The following is a 15739-nucleotide window of genomic DNA, read 5'->3' as shown; positions in this document are numbered from 1 at the left end:
CGACCAGAGCATTAATGGGCATTACTTCAGACGAATTTAAAAAATGTTTCGAACAATGGAACAAACGGTTAAATAAGTGTATTTCCGCCAATGGAGAGTACTTTGAAGGAGACTAATTGTAGTTTGTACAGAAAATTAAATTTAACACGTTTTAAAAATATTTCCGGTTATTTTTGGGTCCCCCCTCGTACAAGTCGGGGTCTGATTTTCTGATCGATTCTTCAGGTTTCAAGACCCGACTTATACGCGAGTATGTACAGTATGGTATGTGTTGAAACGCGTTTCCGTTTGCCTTCTGCTACTCTGAAGTATACATGGAGCGGTGTCACCACCCAGTTTGGACCGGAAACCTTATATGCGTGAAAATACGTCATTTCCGCTACTCTGTTTTACGGCAGCTGCCCGATTTGGACAACGCATGCACGAGATATGGTTTTAAAGTTAACGTAAAATGAGTTATCTTAATAACGTAATTGTAATTCTGTTCATGAAAGTTTTTTTGTACGTGAGGTAACATTTTGGAAATTGTTTTGCGGCACTAAAGCAGTAGTTTGGTTTGTGTGTCTTCCTCCCTGCATGAGACCGTTGATCTCTGCTCTCGGCAGATGACGAGAATGAAGTCACACGACTGGCACTCCGCGTCTTTTAATTTGTGTGCCGACTGTTCGGGTTGTGTCTTTAATGACACGTTTGCCTTTTAAATAGCAAAAATATTCGATTAGTTCTAGATTCACTCTTTCGACATACAATAGAGAAGTAAGGCATGCTATACGTGTTGAAGTCGTAAAAACACGTCGTAAGAAAATATCGTAAAACGATGTCGGAAATTACTCACCTTTTCTGCGCAGGCTTTGTCCAAATCGGGACATGACAAGCAAATTGAGGAAAGACCTGTCAAAGAGATTAAGAAGACGTCCGTCCATCTCTCGCAGGTGTAGGGGGTAGCGCGGACCACTCCCCTGCGTGTGCCTCATTACGTTCACCGGACTAACATACCGTGGTCTCTGGCAGATTCAAGGCAGATTATTTGCTGTTCTCAATTTAAGGAGTTTCACTCCTTTACGATCACCAGGATTTCTTGCCCAGAGAACGGGAATAGGAAATGGATTGTTGGGTCGCACCTGCAACTAGCAGTCAGTCCTGCATCTGCGTGACGCTGAAATATAAACTGCTGCCAATGGTGCAGGCTCGACCCCAAAGTATAAATCAGCCTTTAGCTGTGTGTCTGACCAACGTGCCAAACGTCCCCATGTGGCATTTTCCTGCCAAGCTTAGTTGGATTTCAGCCTTGGAGAGCAGGCAGGTGAAGCAGGATAGCCGCCATCACTGCCCCCCCTTTAAGAGATCTGAAGTTTAGGTTGGACCAGGTGAGGCACAGAGGCTCAGGCTCGGGACTGTAACACACAAGACCACCAGATCAGGTCGTCTTGTTGGGTGACCCCAAACTCGGGGCAAACCTGAAAACATGGAACTGTATGTGATTTGTAAGTCACTTTGGACTGAACGGTCTGCTAGAATCATTTCTGTCTGACAGAGTCACTTGGTGGCTGTCACAAGTAAAGCCCTTTGATCTTATTGAGTTTTATTGTCCCTTTTAACAGAAAAGAGGGACGCTAAAAAGAATAAGACCTCCTACGTGTGCCCCCTGTACAAAACGAGTGAGCGTCGAGGGACCCTGTCCACCACTGGCCACTCCACCAACTTCGTCATCGCCATCCTGCTCCCGAGTGACCGGCCGGTGCAGCACTGGATCAAGAGGGGTGTGGCCCTGCTCTGCCAGCTCGACGACTAGCCCCACCCCCTGACACCTGCCGGACGGGCATACGGGCAGAGACCGCCGTTCTTCAAGTGTCCGTCCTGTCCTGTGTACGCGTGGTCAGCGTGCAGCTCAGACACTCTTGTTATTTATTGTGAGTCTTCGCTTACATTAAACGTTTTTTTTTTTTCCATGAAGTTGCGGCTTCCTGTTGTCTTTTTTTGTTACTTTCTCGTATGCCCAGTCTGGAGACCGTATAGGAGTCGCGGAGAAATTCGACCTCGAGATTTTGGTGAATCTTGACGTTTTTAGACCTTCCTGAGTCTGAAAATACCATTTTTGAAATTAATTCTGTCTGTCTGTCTGTAAACACGATAACTCAAACGCTCCGACATCGGCCAATGAGATTTTGTACATGTTTTATATCAAAAATAAGAAATCCCATCAACTTCTGAGCCACTTCCGGTTCTCTATTTGAAGACTTTCGTGAGTTTTCAAGTAAACTATGGTTAGAATTACAGATAAATGATTCAAATTTTGTGTAGATATTTAAAATGATAAATAGCAAACAGATATGACATTTGAGAAAAATTACTCAACGGGAAGTAGCATTTTATTTAAACAACCAACCAAATTTTTTTATCATATGTGTACACGATATTAAAAACTGTATTCGATGTAATGCATATTGTTTCAATAACTATTATTAATTTTATTTTAATTTATGCATCATCAGTTTAACAATAACATGTAAACATTGAATATAAAGGTGTAATGGGAACAATAAGCTGCTACGTCCCCATCGTGTTCCTGGTAATACATTTAATTTTACGATATTTTTTTTATTTCTGCCATCATTATCATAATTAACTGTAGCTTAGTGCCGTTTTACCTATAGCAATTTATTGTAACAAATATTATATAATACAAACACTTTTTCTATGTTTTTAGGTGTCTATAACTCTTTTTACTTTGCACGTAATCTACATAACGCGTATGTAATCATAAAAAAAAATCCCACCACCGTTTTCGGCCTCCCTAAATGCTAAAATATCATTTTAATATAAAGTTTGATTATAAATCAAAATAAATGATTGTGTATCGATATCATCAATCAGATATGAGATTTGAGAAATATCGCTCAACTGGAAGTGGTTTTGATGACCGTCTCAGTTTACGAGAGAGTCGATGGGAGCGCACTCACGATTTTTTATTTTTTGGTTTGATTTACGGATTCAGGAGAGCAGATGGGAAGAAGAGCTGTCAAGTATGGGAAGTGTGAGCTGCTCCTCTGGGATGTTCTTAGCCCACACAGCCATGGACCCTGCTCCTCAGAGCCGTGTGCCACATCTTCTAAAACTTGCTTGAGAAAATGAAACAACAGAAAAAGTCGCACACAAACAATAAACAGAAGGAGCGTTCACTGTTGTGGGAGTGGAGAGCCAAAGAAAAGTTGAGGTGCCAACCTGGTTATCCCGGTTACAGCTAATGCCCAAGAAAACGGAACAAAAATGAGCAAAATCTGCTTTTAAAGCCTCGGGGGCTTCTCTAAATTCTCAAGTCTGTCAAGCAGGTCTGACTATGAAGGCTCGCTCATGTAAGATGTATTACGCCATCTTCCAGGAGCCCTCGGATTTATAGCTTCCCTACTGGAAGAGGCGTGGCTTAATTGAGTGGGGGCGTGGCTGGGTGCCTTTCTTGGGCAGCTTCTCAGAGCTACGGAGTATTAAAGAGCTGGTATTGTTAGCTTTGGCGCCCCCTTTTGTCCCAGGTGGTTATTGCATTCCTTATCCTGGCCTGGAAAGTGATCCTCAGACGCCCATGTCTGACACCGTCCAGCAGACTTGTGCCATCTCCCCACCCTGACTTGAAACCGCAAGACGTGCTGGAGACTCGGCAGAGATGTGGGAATGGAAAGAGACGAGCGCACTGAACAGGTAAGTGGGGGGGGGGGGCACTGGGGAGCAACCTAGTGAGGTCCAGTGGGAGGGGGGCACTGGGGAGCAGTTACTGAGGTCCAGTAGGGGGTGCTGGGGAGCAACCTAGTGAGGTCCAGTAGGGGGTGCTGGGGAGCAACTTAGTGAGGTCCAGTATGGGGGGGGGGCACTGGCGAGAAACCTGGTGAGGTCCAGTGGGAGGGGGGCACTGGGGAGCAATTACTGAGGTCCAGTAGGGGGTGCTGGGGAGCAACTTAGTGAGGTCCAGTATGGGGGGGGGCACTGGGGAGAAATCTGGTGAGGTCCAGTGGGAGGGGGGCACTGGGAAGCAATTACTGAGGTCCAGTAGGGGTTGCTGGGGAGCAACCTGGTAAGGTCCAGTGGGAGGGGGGCACTGGGGAGCAATTACTTAGGTCCAGTGGGGGGTGCTGAGGAGCAACTTAGTGAGGTCCAGCAGGGGGTGCTGGGGAGCAGTTTCTGAGATCCACTAGGGAGTGTTGGGGAGCAACCTGGTGAGGTCCAGTGGGAGGGGGGCACTGAGGAGCAATTACTGGGGTCCAGTAGGGGGGCACTGGGGAGCAATTACTGAGGTCCAGTGGGGGGTGATGAGGAGCAACTTAGTGAGGTCCAGTGGGGGGTGCTGGGGAGCAGTTACTGAGGTCCAGTAGGGAGTGCTGGGAGTAATATAGTGAGGTCCAGTGGGAGGGGGGCACTGGGGAGCAATTACTGAGGTCCAGTAGGGGGTGCTGAGGAGCAACTTAGTGAGGTCCAGTAAGGGGCGCTAGTGAGCCACTCATTAGAACATCTGATTTTCAATGAATCCTGAAAGGGTATTAGAGAACAATTCACTTCGGTCCAGTAGGGGTCACTAAGGAGCAAGTCATGTATTCAATGAGTCCTGAAGGGGGAACTAGGGAACTATAGAATAAGGTCCAGTAGGTGGCAGTACAGAGCAACTCAGTCCTGTAAGAGCATTAGGGAGCAACGTATTCATTCAATGCAACCCAGAAGGGGGCACCAGGGAGAAATTCATTTATTTAATGAGTCCTGAAGGGGGCACTAGACAGCAACTTATTCATTCAATACAATCCCTTAGGTGGCACCTGGGGGCTATTCAGAGTGGTCCAGCAGGGGGCAGTACAAAGCAATTAAATTATTCTATGGAGTCCTGTAGTGGGCACTGGGAAACGGTGAATAACTTCACTGCAGGCCCATAGGGACACAAAGCAAAAAAAAATCATCCCATGCGGGGCTGCTGGGAAATACTTTCCTTAATTCATTCCTGTAGGCGGCGCTAAAGGGCCATTTATTCATTGCAGCACAGTCCTGTGTCAGGCTACAAATGGCAGCCAAATGCCGGGCTGCATAAAACACTAACACTATTCTGACGATGTCCTCTGTGGGTTTTGCTCCTTTACCAAAATCTCACCACTGAAATCCAGAGGGCTCAGTGATTTTTGTAGGGTAGGCTTTGGATCCCTCACAGTCTGAACTGGCTGGAGTTGGTTAGGAAGCGGATGGATGAAGGTGAGATACTTCCTAGAATTCCCACTAAGATCACATCAGCATCTAGTGACTTGTGGAATCCCACTTCTGCCACCAATGCATCACCTTCCTAGCTGAAAATCTTCCACTGGCAGGTGTGATGTGTGTTGGTACCCACCACAGATGACCACTAAGCAATTCCGGACCTCGAGGTAATTTCCTATTAGTCCACTAGGCTAAAAGCATCTTCCTGGCACTGTGTGGTACTCTGTATTTTCAGCATATTACACATCCACTCCTGCTCTCTGGCACTGCCACCGATCACACTGACCTCAGTGGTATCCATCCTGGCACAGAACCAACAAACCTGATCTGTTTTACTGCTCGCTGCCAATGCAGCTCATGTTGTTGCAGGCAGGCCACTTGCTCTGGGTTGCGCTTGGACTGGCAGTGTGCCCGACTCTCCCATTCCGGTTTGCCACCTGATGGCATTGCAGGTAAAACTAATGAAATAAAAGAGCATCTATCCATCTACTGCATTTTCAAACCCGCTTATGCTGAGCAGGACCACAGGGAATCCGGAGCCCACCCCAGCAAGTACTGGGCACAAAGCAGGAACAAACTCTGGGCATGGCGCCAGCCCATCACTGGGTGAACACACACACACAGACCCATTAAGCATCACGAGGCCACCTAATCTGCAAATAAAATATCGATAGATGCTAACTGCATTCAATTCCCATCAGACTTTATTTTATATAGCGCCGTTAACAGCGGGCACCATCAGAAGGCAGTGAGACAGACCCCCAGAGCATTGAGTTGATCAATTCTTTTCATACTCTGTGACCCCAATAGGATGGAAGGCCATTGCGCCATCGACTGGGCACATGCCTGTGACTTCAGGTCCCTTGGCCAGGGTGACAGCTCAGAGGCCCAATGGCTGCACGGTGCGTGTCAACAGTCTGAGCCCCGGAGTGGCATCTCATGACGGGGTATTTTTAGCACAGACTTCACATGGCAGCAGAGAGCAAGCCAAAGACTGCGAGGCGAGTGCCAGAGACCCCCGACTCCACACAGACTCAGGCAGACAAACAAACGCAGGACCGTCCGGCTGGAGAGCTACAAGAACGCATTTAGAAACATCTGGAGAGCCAGACAGGTGAGTGACCACGACTGGGGGACCTGGCGCTGTGCATGCTGCTCAATGCCCTCCACTGGCACTGTCAGATGAGGCCCGTGGTGGGCTTCACTTCTTTTATAGCTTTGTGTGGACACCTGCATGTAAAGGACTCAGTGATTTTAGAGGGGCAACCCCTGACTGCAACGAGTGTGGACTTCCAGGGGTCTGCTTATCGGGCTGGGGGAGTGAATCCTGGCCTGATTGAGGGGCAGTGGTTCTGAGGGGGCTGCCAAGGGTGAGCAAGTCCTCCACAGCCATAGTGACACCTTTATAATGGCACCACTCCAGATAGAGTGAAACTGTGCCAATGATGAGCTCACCATGATGGGCATGCTGGTGCTGAACAGGTAAACCGTGCCACCCACCTCTGGGGTCTCCACCAACACAATGGGACCTGCTGTCTACCACATTTCTTCTCCTTCTCCCTCCTCTTCTTTCCACAGTGGCTGAATGACTACCCAGAGATGAAGGCCAAGTGGTGATGGACGCTCCCCCAGAAGATGGAGACTGGGATATGGACGTCAGCACCCAGTCTGTCATTGAGCAGAGCCTGCAGGAGCTTTACAAGGCGGCCCACTGGCCGGCAGCCGTTGATCCTCAGAGTGAAAGGTAAGCAGGCAAATTCTGTCACCTGTCATGTCAAGGGTGACCAGCGGGGCACAATGTGGCTGTTCATCCATCCATCCATTTTTTTCTCTGAATTCACTGTCTTAATCTTCTTTATTTATTTATCTGGTTTGTACAATGCTATATATTGTATACCCAAGTGCCTTGAGCATTTGAAAGGCGCTATATAAATAAAATGTATTATTATTATTTATTATCCATCTTCAAACCTGCTTATCCTCAGGAAAGCTGGTGTCATTCCTAGCAAGCATTGGGTGGCAAGGCAGGGTCCCCAAACATGGGGACATACCAGGGGCTGATTCAGCATCACCAGTCCACCTGACCAGCATGTCTTTGGGCGGCGGGAGGAAACTCACATGAACACGGGTAGAACATGCAAGCTTCACACTGGGAGCTACTACTGCCCCACCATGGTTGTCTGACCCCTTAATGGCCATCCTCTGGCACTGGCACACATTCACTTACTGTAAGACCCCTGGAACAATGGTCAGGTGTCTGACAAAGGAATCTCCAGCAGTCTGACACAAACCCACAAATACAGAAATAACGTCGTGGTGGACGCCATCCCAAAGTGCTTCAATGAGTCCACTAGGGGGCTCTGCAAGGAGGCCATTTTAGGCCCCGGCCGCTTAGTCAGTATTGTGGCTCTGCTGCGGTGCTGCCACCTGCTGGTTAACTTGATCATCGATCTTTCCATCCATCCACCCATTCCCTGACTTTTCCAGTGCAGCTCCAATTGAGTGGGATGCCACCCTGACTGCAAGACAAGAACCAAATGGGATTCCGGGTCACCACTGGGCAATTTGAAACCCTCTTTAGATGGTGGGACTAAACAGAATGGATGGAGAGATGGATAAATAAGAAGTTTAAGCCAGTTTGCTTTTTTACAAGACTGCTATGTTTTCTACTACAGTATATCCACTTTCATAATTGTAAATCTTTAAATTGGAATTCTTCATCTTCTGACCACACCAACAGAACTAAGTGATGGAAGGTGCCGTGGGAAAGTGGTGGACTGAAAACCCAGCAGTGGCTGCTCCCTGAGTCCCAAGGTGGAATTTAGTCTCATTTTCAATTCACTTGATTTCTAATTAATGGACGGGATACACAAGGCAGTCATTTGATGTTTAATTGAACTAGGGGGCTCTGCCCCCTACTCGCTTCGCTTGCCAACCCCCGTGTGGGCGCTACCCGCTAGCCACTTTGTGGTTCTGCCGCTCTCGTATGGGGATGTGGATGTACAATTTAAACAGATTGCTATTTCCATGGGAATTGTTACATATGCGTAATAGAACTAACTATTTTACATTACAGCAAGTATTTAACCATATTTAAAAATACTAAAACGTGATAAATTGAAAGTGAATTATGTTTGCGTTTTTCTTTGCGTAATACAATTTCATTCTGTATGGCTTTGAAATTAACACACAAAAACTTTTTAAACTTTTTCTGTAAAACTTCATTTTCTGAATTAACTTTTCGTCAGTATCGCATTGAATTTTGATTTCGTGTTTGGACTTACATCGTGACAACACAACGTTTAACTGCCCGTGAGTGAATTTCGTTTCTTTCTCTCTAATAAATAAACCGACTTTTTCAAACATTTGTCCCTGTGATTTGTTAATTGTCATAGTAAAAACTATTTTAACGAGAAACTGTAAACGTTTTAATATGAATGGCATATCGAGATCTCCTTTGGTGTCTAATATCATTAGTGAAGATGTACTACACTACCTTTCTTGTCGCCTGTTACATGTCAGAATTGTTCGACTAATTTTGAATACGACTAATCTTGTCCCATTGCATAGCCCATCACTCAGACATAAATTACACAATAACATTACGATACATCCTTCTTTCAACAGTAATTCGTGCGGTGGAAGACTGGAAGGTGTTAACGGTTGTAGATATTCTTCGTGATATTGTAAGTTGATGTTTTCATCTTCCTCACCTTCACCATCAACTGTTTCAGCAGAGTCTATCGATACGCATTTAACCAATTTGCCGTGTAACTGATTGACAATTTTCACGTTAATTCGTTTGACTTCATCGTTTCTCGCTGCTAGGATTGCCCGTGTACTCATTTCTTCTGTTGATAACCCTTCAGGATAAAATTCTTCAATAAGATTTGGACATAATACGTCTTCTTTTATTGGGTACTTAAAGTGAGGAAAACGTAAAAATTTATAATAGCTGAGAGCGCAGGAACTGTGATGACAAAAGCATTCACACGAATGGCAGGTGAGAGGACCGTTGGCGTGGGCCGTTAACCATAAATGGTTGAGAGGACGGTGGGACTTGAGACGAGACAAATGCCAAGAGATTTTTTCATCTCGTCGTAGGATTTTTTTTATAGAATAGAGAGATATATTTTCAATTTTTTTCCTTTAAATCCGCAACTCTACATCCCATAATACCTTGACATGGAGAAGATGATGTCCATTCCTCCACCTTTAATTCAATCCAGGGTCACTTGGCCTCTCCTAGCAGCATGACACACAAAGCCATAGGCCACCCTGGGTGGGATGCCAGCCCATCATATGGCACAGCAGGCAACTCATAGAGGGCCAGTTTGGAGCTGCCAGTTAACTCGACACGCATGTCCTTGGCATGTGGGAGGACACGGGTTTAAACCTGCAAACTTGGCACAGACGGGGATGTGAACCCAGACCCTCAGGCCACACTCTCCACCGTGCCACTCATTAACAGATACCAGGCCCCTAATGGCTGAGCAGGGTGTACTTTTCATGAACAGACCATAATAAGCTGATGCCGCTCTTGCTGGTCGTACCTGTTATCTCAGTGTATGTCTTCTGGCTTTCAGGGTCCTTGCAGGAAGCACCGAAACTGAGCAAATTTTTGCAGCCATCGCAGCAGGTAAGTCCAGAATGCCAGCCAGGGGGCACTGCAGCTCACTTTGGGGTTTTGCTCTTAGATTTACTGGGGGGGGGGGGGGTTTGAGGGGCTCCATTTGCAGGTGGAAAACACGATAATGGGGGTGGGGGGAGATTTGCAGAGGAGAGCGGTGGAAGGGGAGGGAGGTGAAATAGTTTGGGTGAGGAGGGTGGGCACACGTTTTTTTGATTTGCATAAAGCATCACCCCTCTTTTGGGAGGAGCATCCACATGACACGCCCATTTAGGCTCCGAAATGTCAGAGTGACCCCATTCTGGTCATCCAAGAGCCGTGTAAGGATGGACAGTCATACCGTTAGGGTATTCAGAATCTCCCCCGTAGCGTCACACTTCTGATGAATAATTTATTAGCTGAAAGTCCTCGGTGTTATGGAGGTGGATGTGCAGCATTGTTCGTGATGACACTCAGTTTTGTCTTCTTTCTCTGCTTTGCTACGACCTCCAGGGGGTCCACACTAGGTTTTATAACTGACCCTGCTGTTTTGATTTGGTGGGCTTCCCTTGAAGTGATGTTTCCAGCCATCACAAAGTTGTAGGACACGTAACTACCCACATTAATGGAGCGCAGTCTCCTAAGATAAGAGTCTGCTCTGCCCTTTCTTCTCTACTTGCTCTCTGCTACATGACCAGTCCAGCCTGTGACTGATGTGGACCCCCAAGTACTTGTAGCAGTGGCCCACCTCAGATCCACTCCCTGCACAGATCCCCAGGCGTTGAGGCTCTTTGGTGTGGTGAAGGTCAGCTGGCCTGCCTGATTTGTGGATTATACCATCCCGTTGGCTGTTGTTCGGTGCGGACCCCCGTTGAAGGCCACTGTATCGGGACTTTCGTTATCTTGGTTGTCTAGGAGAAAAAAAAAATGAAATTTAAAATTTTCTCTGCTGTTACTACAAAAACAAACCATTTTGAGGTGGCGTAGCCCCCAATTCTGTGCTTTCTGTGTGCCGAGACCCCCACACTCCCACCTGCCCGAAGCTTTGCTTTCCATCTTTTGGAGGTTAAATGAAGCAACTCTGCTTGTTTCCTGCAGGCGACGAGAAAACGCTGCAGCAGCTGGCTGTCCACCGCTACGCTTTTCGGGAGGCCGACGCTGACGGCTGGCTTCCTCTACACAAGGCGGCTGCACAAAAGGAGAAATCCATTCTGGAAATCACGCTGCAAGGTAAGGTGGGCTGGCCACCATAATCCCACTTTGTGATGTGCCCCTCACTCGCCCCGCACACACCTCGTACCTCCACGAGGCACCCGTGTCACTTCTATGATTAGAGATGAGCCCACTTCAGTGGCCCCAACGGAGGCAGAGTGGGGGCAGCAGGCGATGTGCCCGGTCTGAACCACAGTGCCCACGTGGCATAGAAAACACCATCCTCATACGGGAGGATCTGAATTGAAGCTGGGCAGATGAAGCAGTTACTTATGGGGTCTTTTTATTTTTACACATTTATAACAGTTATGCACTCTAAACTGCAGCAAAAGATGGCAGGGTGGCATAAAGCTCTAGAGTGCTGGGTTCAAATCCCACCCTGTGGAGTTCTCTTCATGTCTGTATGGGTACTGTAAACATGCGTGTTTGGTTAACTGGCACCTCTAAACCTCATGCCAGGACACCACCAACCTGCTCCGACATGCACACCCGGCCCACAGAGGCCCACCTCACTTAAGTAAATGGATTACAAACACAAAGCACATGAATGGTACCCAACAACCCACCCAAATCACCGACAGCAACAACACACAATAGATGGCCGACAAACACAAACTCCGTCCTGTTACCGAGTCAAGTTGGCGCCCAAGTGGACAGCCCACCAGAAAAATGCCAACCTTGTCCTAGCCGCATAATGTTGATGTCCTATGATGATCCGTGGTGGAAGGTGGGCACACCGAGTGACAGCGACTCCAACATGCAAATCCCACAGCGCACAAGATGAACAAAACACACACAAACCCAAAAAGAACAAAAGTCCTTGAAGATCACAACACTGGAATCTAAAAATAAAAAAAATAATTAGCATCTTATCAAATAGCAGGACTCCACCCAGCAGCCCATGCACAGTGCCAGTGGTGCGCTGATCCCAAGGCATGCTGGGGATTGAAGTCCCTCTCAAGTAGCCCTGCTACAGACTGGCTGACATTAAGAAGTCATGTGATGGACTGGCACTCCATTTAGGCTTGGACCCTGCCATAGTGGTCAGTGCTGTGACCCTGAACCAGAGGTATAGCTAGGGTTTTCAGTGCCAGGGGACAACTGAAGATTTCGTGCCCCGTCCTGTTTGCCAAAATGCAATGGGGAAGGGAAATTTGGCGCCCCCTTGATGCTGCGCCCAGGAGCAGATGTCCCCCCCCTAGCTATGCCACTGCCCTGAACTGAACTAAGCAGCTTAGATGATGGATGGGGTGAGAGATTTGGGGGGGTCACTGTGCTCCAGGCTCAGAAGGTAGCAAGGGATGTCCCACTCTATGTTCTTTTGTTGGTTTTTTTCACCCAGTTCATTACTGGGTTGGTCTCCTCTCGTCCCCTAAACTATCTGCTCATATTTTCTTCTTGCGGGGCCGCAGCTCCACCACTACACACAAACATGCAGCGCGAAATGTGGGAACAGATGACCCACAGAAAGGAGTCGCCTCTGCTTTTACAAGGTCAGCCAGCAAAGACCCCAACAGGATGGCAGTCGGGAGCATCGCTGCTAGGAAACGAAGCCTAAAACTGCACCTGACGGCGAGGGGCTTCCACCCTTTTCTTTGTTTCAGCCTCCTCTCCTTCACTTTTGGAGCGGACGACGCTGAAGGGAGAAACGGCACTGCAGCTGTCGGTGAGCCTGGGCCTCGCAGAGAACGCCGCTTTCCTCCTGCTGAATGGCTGCAGCCCCGACGCCCCCGATGAAGACGGGGACTCCCCGCTGGTGGCAGGTAATGGCGCAAGCCGGACACTCATTTGACTTTTTCTGTTTATTTTGCCCTCTGGTGTTTTATGAATTCTCTAAAGTTCACACAGGTTGGTCTGAGCAGATTGAAGTCACCTTATGGAGTCTGAGATGTAGAAGCTGTGCAGGCCGACTTGCAGGTTTGAGGAAACATCTGGACCTGCTGCTGCAACACAGTTGGCGCATGTCTTGTGAAAGGCACTATATAAAAATATACTAACTAACTCCAAACATAAGCTCAATGCTCAGTAATGTACAAATGCATACACATCTCCGTACTAGATGTATTTAGCAGACTCGGGTTCAATCGCGACATGCTCTCCGTCCAGCAGGGTTGCTTAGGGCTACTGCGCATGCCTAAAGCGTAATTCTGTCACGTTTTCTCCTGTTAATCGTTCTGTTGACTTGTCTAAATACGCTACACATGGAAATATTTACACGTCTAAAAGTCAAAACGTCGAAATGAACATAAAACTTTTACGGTATTACTCACCATCTGCCAAGGTTTTTTTTTTTCTTTTCTAAGGTTGCATATACCAGTCCTGTTCGGCTGACAATTACAATACTGGACAAAAAAAAACGGAGAATAAAATAGGAAAGGCATTGGATTGAGCTAATTGGATACGTTTGCACCAATGACTTAAACGACAAATAATAATTTTAGTATGGTCTGTTTTAATTAACATAATTTTATGTATTTATTTAAGTAACTTATTTATTGACTGGTTTAGGATAAATGTATGCTGCGCGTGCGCAGAACAGCTTTGGCGCCCCGAAGTTTATAGCGCCGAGTGTTTATCGGGGTCTTTTACCAATCTACCTGACATCCTGCTGGTCCTGTCTGCTGTGCCAGTGACACTCTGGCTTCGCAATTGCGACATCTTGCGTTTATGATTACTTGCTGTTATTTATATCACCAGCTTGTTGTTCAGTTTATTTGCTTTCGTTTGTCTTGGGCAAACAGTCAAAACGCGGTTGTAACTGATTTGCTCCATGTTTGCGCTTTTTAATGCATTGCGGCTGCGTTTGTCGAGGGTTTCCAAAATGGTTTCAAATGCTGTTACTGGAAAAGGGTCGGGTGTTATAAAAATCCAAGTGTCTTCGCTTCAAAATAAGGAAACCATTACGTGACTTTTGCCATTAACATTAACTTGGCTCTTGTATGCATTCTTAGTGTCGTCCTTGCACATCATTCGTTTCCTCTGGAAAGCTGGAAGCTGCAATTTAAAAAATGTTATACAATATTAAATTATTGTGCAGTATGCAATCCTCACTGTCCTGCATGAAGCAATACTTGTTAACAATCTTCATAACGACACATTTGTAAACACATAACAATCAATACGCATACACTTAGTCTCGTGATATACGGTGCCACTGGCTAAATAACAAAATGAATGAGCGGATGATTTAGGATTTACGATGCAATTTTGCAGCAGCAAAGACGTTCACCCTGAGAAGTCTGCAGTGGAGTCGTTCGCTGCCTGATGAAGAGGAGCGTCCAGAGGTCCACTCCGATGTGGATCGAGGAACAATTTCATGCCACTGTCCGCGTAGACCACAGAACTAAAACATTCCACGTGGCCCGCGTCTTTACAGACCATAAAATAACTGCACCAAGCAACCAATGAGCGCGATATATGACCAGTATGCATTCCGTTTAAAATAATTGCAATAACAACTTGCACAAAACAAACGAAACCTTCTAATATAAATGTGCTGTTATTATGTTGCACTTGTACGATGAATGAGGCGACGCTCAGTGACCGAGGTCTCGTTGGTCAGTGATGGCCAAACTACAAGGAATTATTAAGTGAAGTGAGCGGGGATCACGAATCAGAAAGACAGAAATTGCGCAGGCGCTTTACACATTTAAATAAGTACGGAGAGGGGAGGGAGGTTGGGAGCATGCGCTGATTACGAACCACCTGGATTGGGACCCGAGTGCAACGTGTGCCACCCCTGTACCCCCACTGGAACATTGTGAGTAAGATCACTGTCAAAAATAACTTGTAATAATTTAAGTCAAATTTATGCGTGGAGTCGAGTCTCTTAATTCTTTTAAAAAACAACTAAAAACATTTCTTTTTAAACCAGTGCTGAATAGTCCCAGTTTGTTTATTCATTGTTTTTAATGGTTTTGTTTTTAACTGTTGTATTTGTACTGTATTTGCTGTTCAGCGCTCTGTGACCTTTTGTCTGTGAAGGGCGCTATATAAATAAATTAACTAACTACATTTTACACGCGTCGATTACGAATCAAGCATAACTTTCATAAGCGCAGGCGGAATTGACACCTGTGAATCGTAAATTTGACTTAAATTATTACAAGTTATTTTTGACAGCGATCTTACTCCGTAAGTAAGAGAAGAAGCAGATGGCCCCACACACGCGCTTTTGCTCTCCCTGCTTTGAGCCGTTCGTGCTCACAAATCTATTGCGCTGATTCACTGAAACGGCTCGTCCAAAAAGAGTCCGCGAATCGCCCGTCTCTATTGTACTCGGCTCTCTCGTGTTGTCTAACAGACAGAGAAGTGCGGCTGCTGCCGTGGACTGATGTGGTGTCCCCCTGTTCTTGACTCACAGCTATAAAGAGGGGCTCTGCCGACCTGGCCTCGCTGCTCATCCGCTTCGGTGCGGACGTGAACCGGCCCAGAGTGAACAGACGCACGGCTCTCCACGAGGCAGCGCAGCTCGGCCACAAGGAACTGGTGAGCCTCCTTCTCCATTCGGGATCCCATCCTGACCCCCGGAGTGCATACGGGCTTACCCCTCTAGCCCTGGCAGCGCAGTATGGGCACACCGACATTGTGCGGGTTCTGCTGGAGAAAGGTAACGGGACAAAAAGCAGAAATGTTAATGGAAATTGGAATGTATGTAGAAAGTGGCAACATAGATGGCTGCCTTTTATTACTCAT

General features: G+C 46.8%; 2 protein-coding genes across 4 annotated transcripts in view; both read left to right on the top strand.

Annotated features, from left to right (window-relative positions):
* The window catches only part of dnah12 (dynein, axonemal, heavy chain 12), a 182417-nt gene extending 180480 nt beyond the window's left edge, over positions 1–1937 (top strand). The window contains exon 75 of the mRNA XM_028824412.2: positions 1602–1937. Within this exon, the coding sequence (XP_028680245.1) occupies positions 1602–1792 (191 nt within the window). The 3' untranslated portion in view covers positions 1793–1937. The remainder of the gene's footprint in view (positions 1–1601) is intronic.
* A 4242-nt stretch (positions 1938–6179) lies between these two features.
* LOC114668944 (dynein axonemal heavy chain 12-like) overlaps positions 6180–15739 on the top strand; it is a 30089-nt gene continuing 20529 nt past the window's right edge. For all 3 annotated transcript variants that reach the window (XM_051921020.1, XM_028824977.2, XM_028824978.2), the window contains exons 1-6: positions 6180–6337; positions 6802–6967; positions 9810–9862; positions 10931–11062; positions 12649–12807; positions 15408–15653. In XM_051921020.1, the coding sequence (XP_051776980.1) occupies positions 6840–6967; positions 9810–9862; positions 10931–11062; positions 12649–12807; positions 15408–15653 (718 nt within the window). In that variant the 5' untranslated portion in view covers positions 6180–6337; positions 6802–6839. The remainder of the gene's footprint in view (positions 6338–6801; positions 6968–9809; positions 9863–10930; positions 11063–12648; positions 12808–15407; positions 15654–15739) is intronic.

Source organism: Erpetoichthys calabaricus, chromosome 18 (genome assembly GCF_900747795.2).
Source record: "Erpetoichthys calabaricus chromosome 18, fErpCal1.3, whole genome shotgun sequence".
Lineage (NCBI taxonomy): Eukaryota > Metazoa > Chordata > Cladistia > Polypteriformes > Polypteridae > Erpetoichthys > Erpetoichthys calabaricus.
The sequence above is the reverse complement of the archived record's forward strand: the minus strand, read 5'-3'. Positions and strand labels throughout refer to the sequence as shown.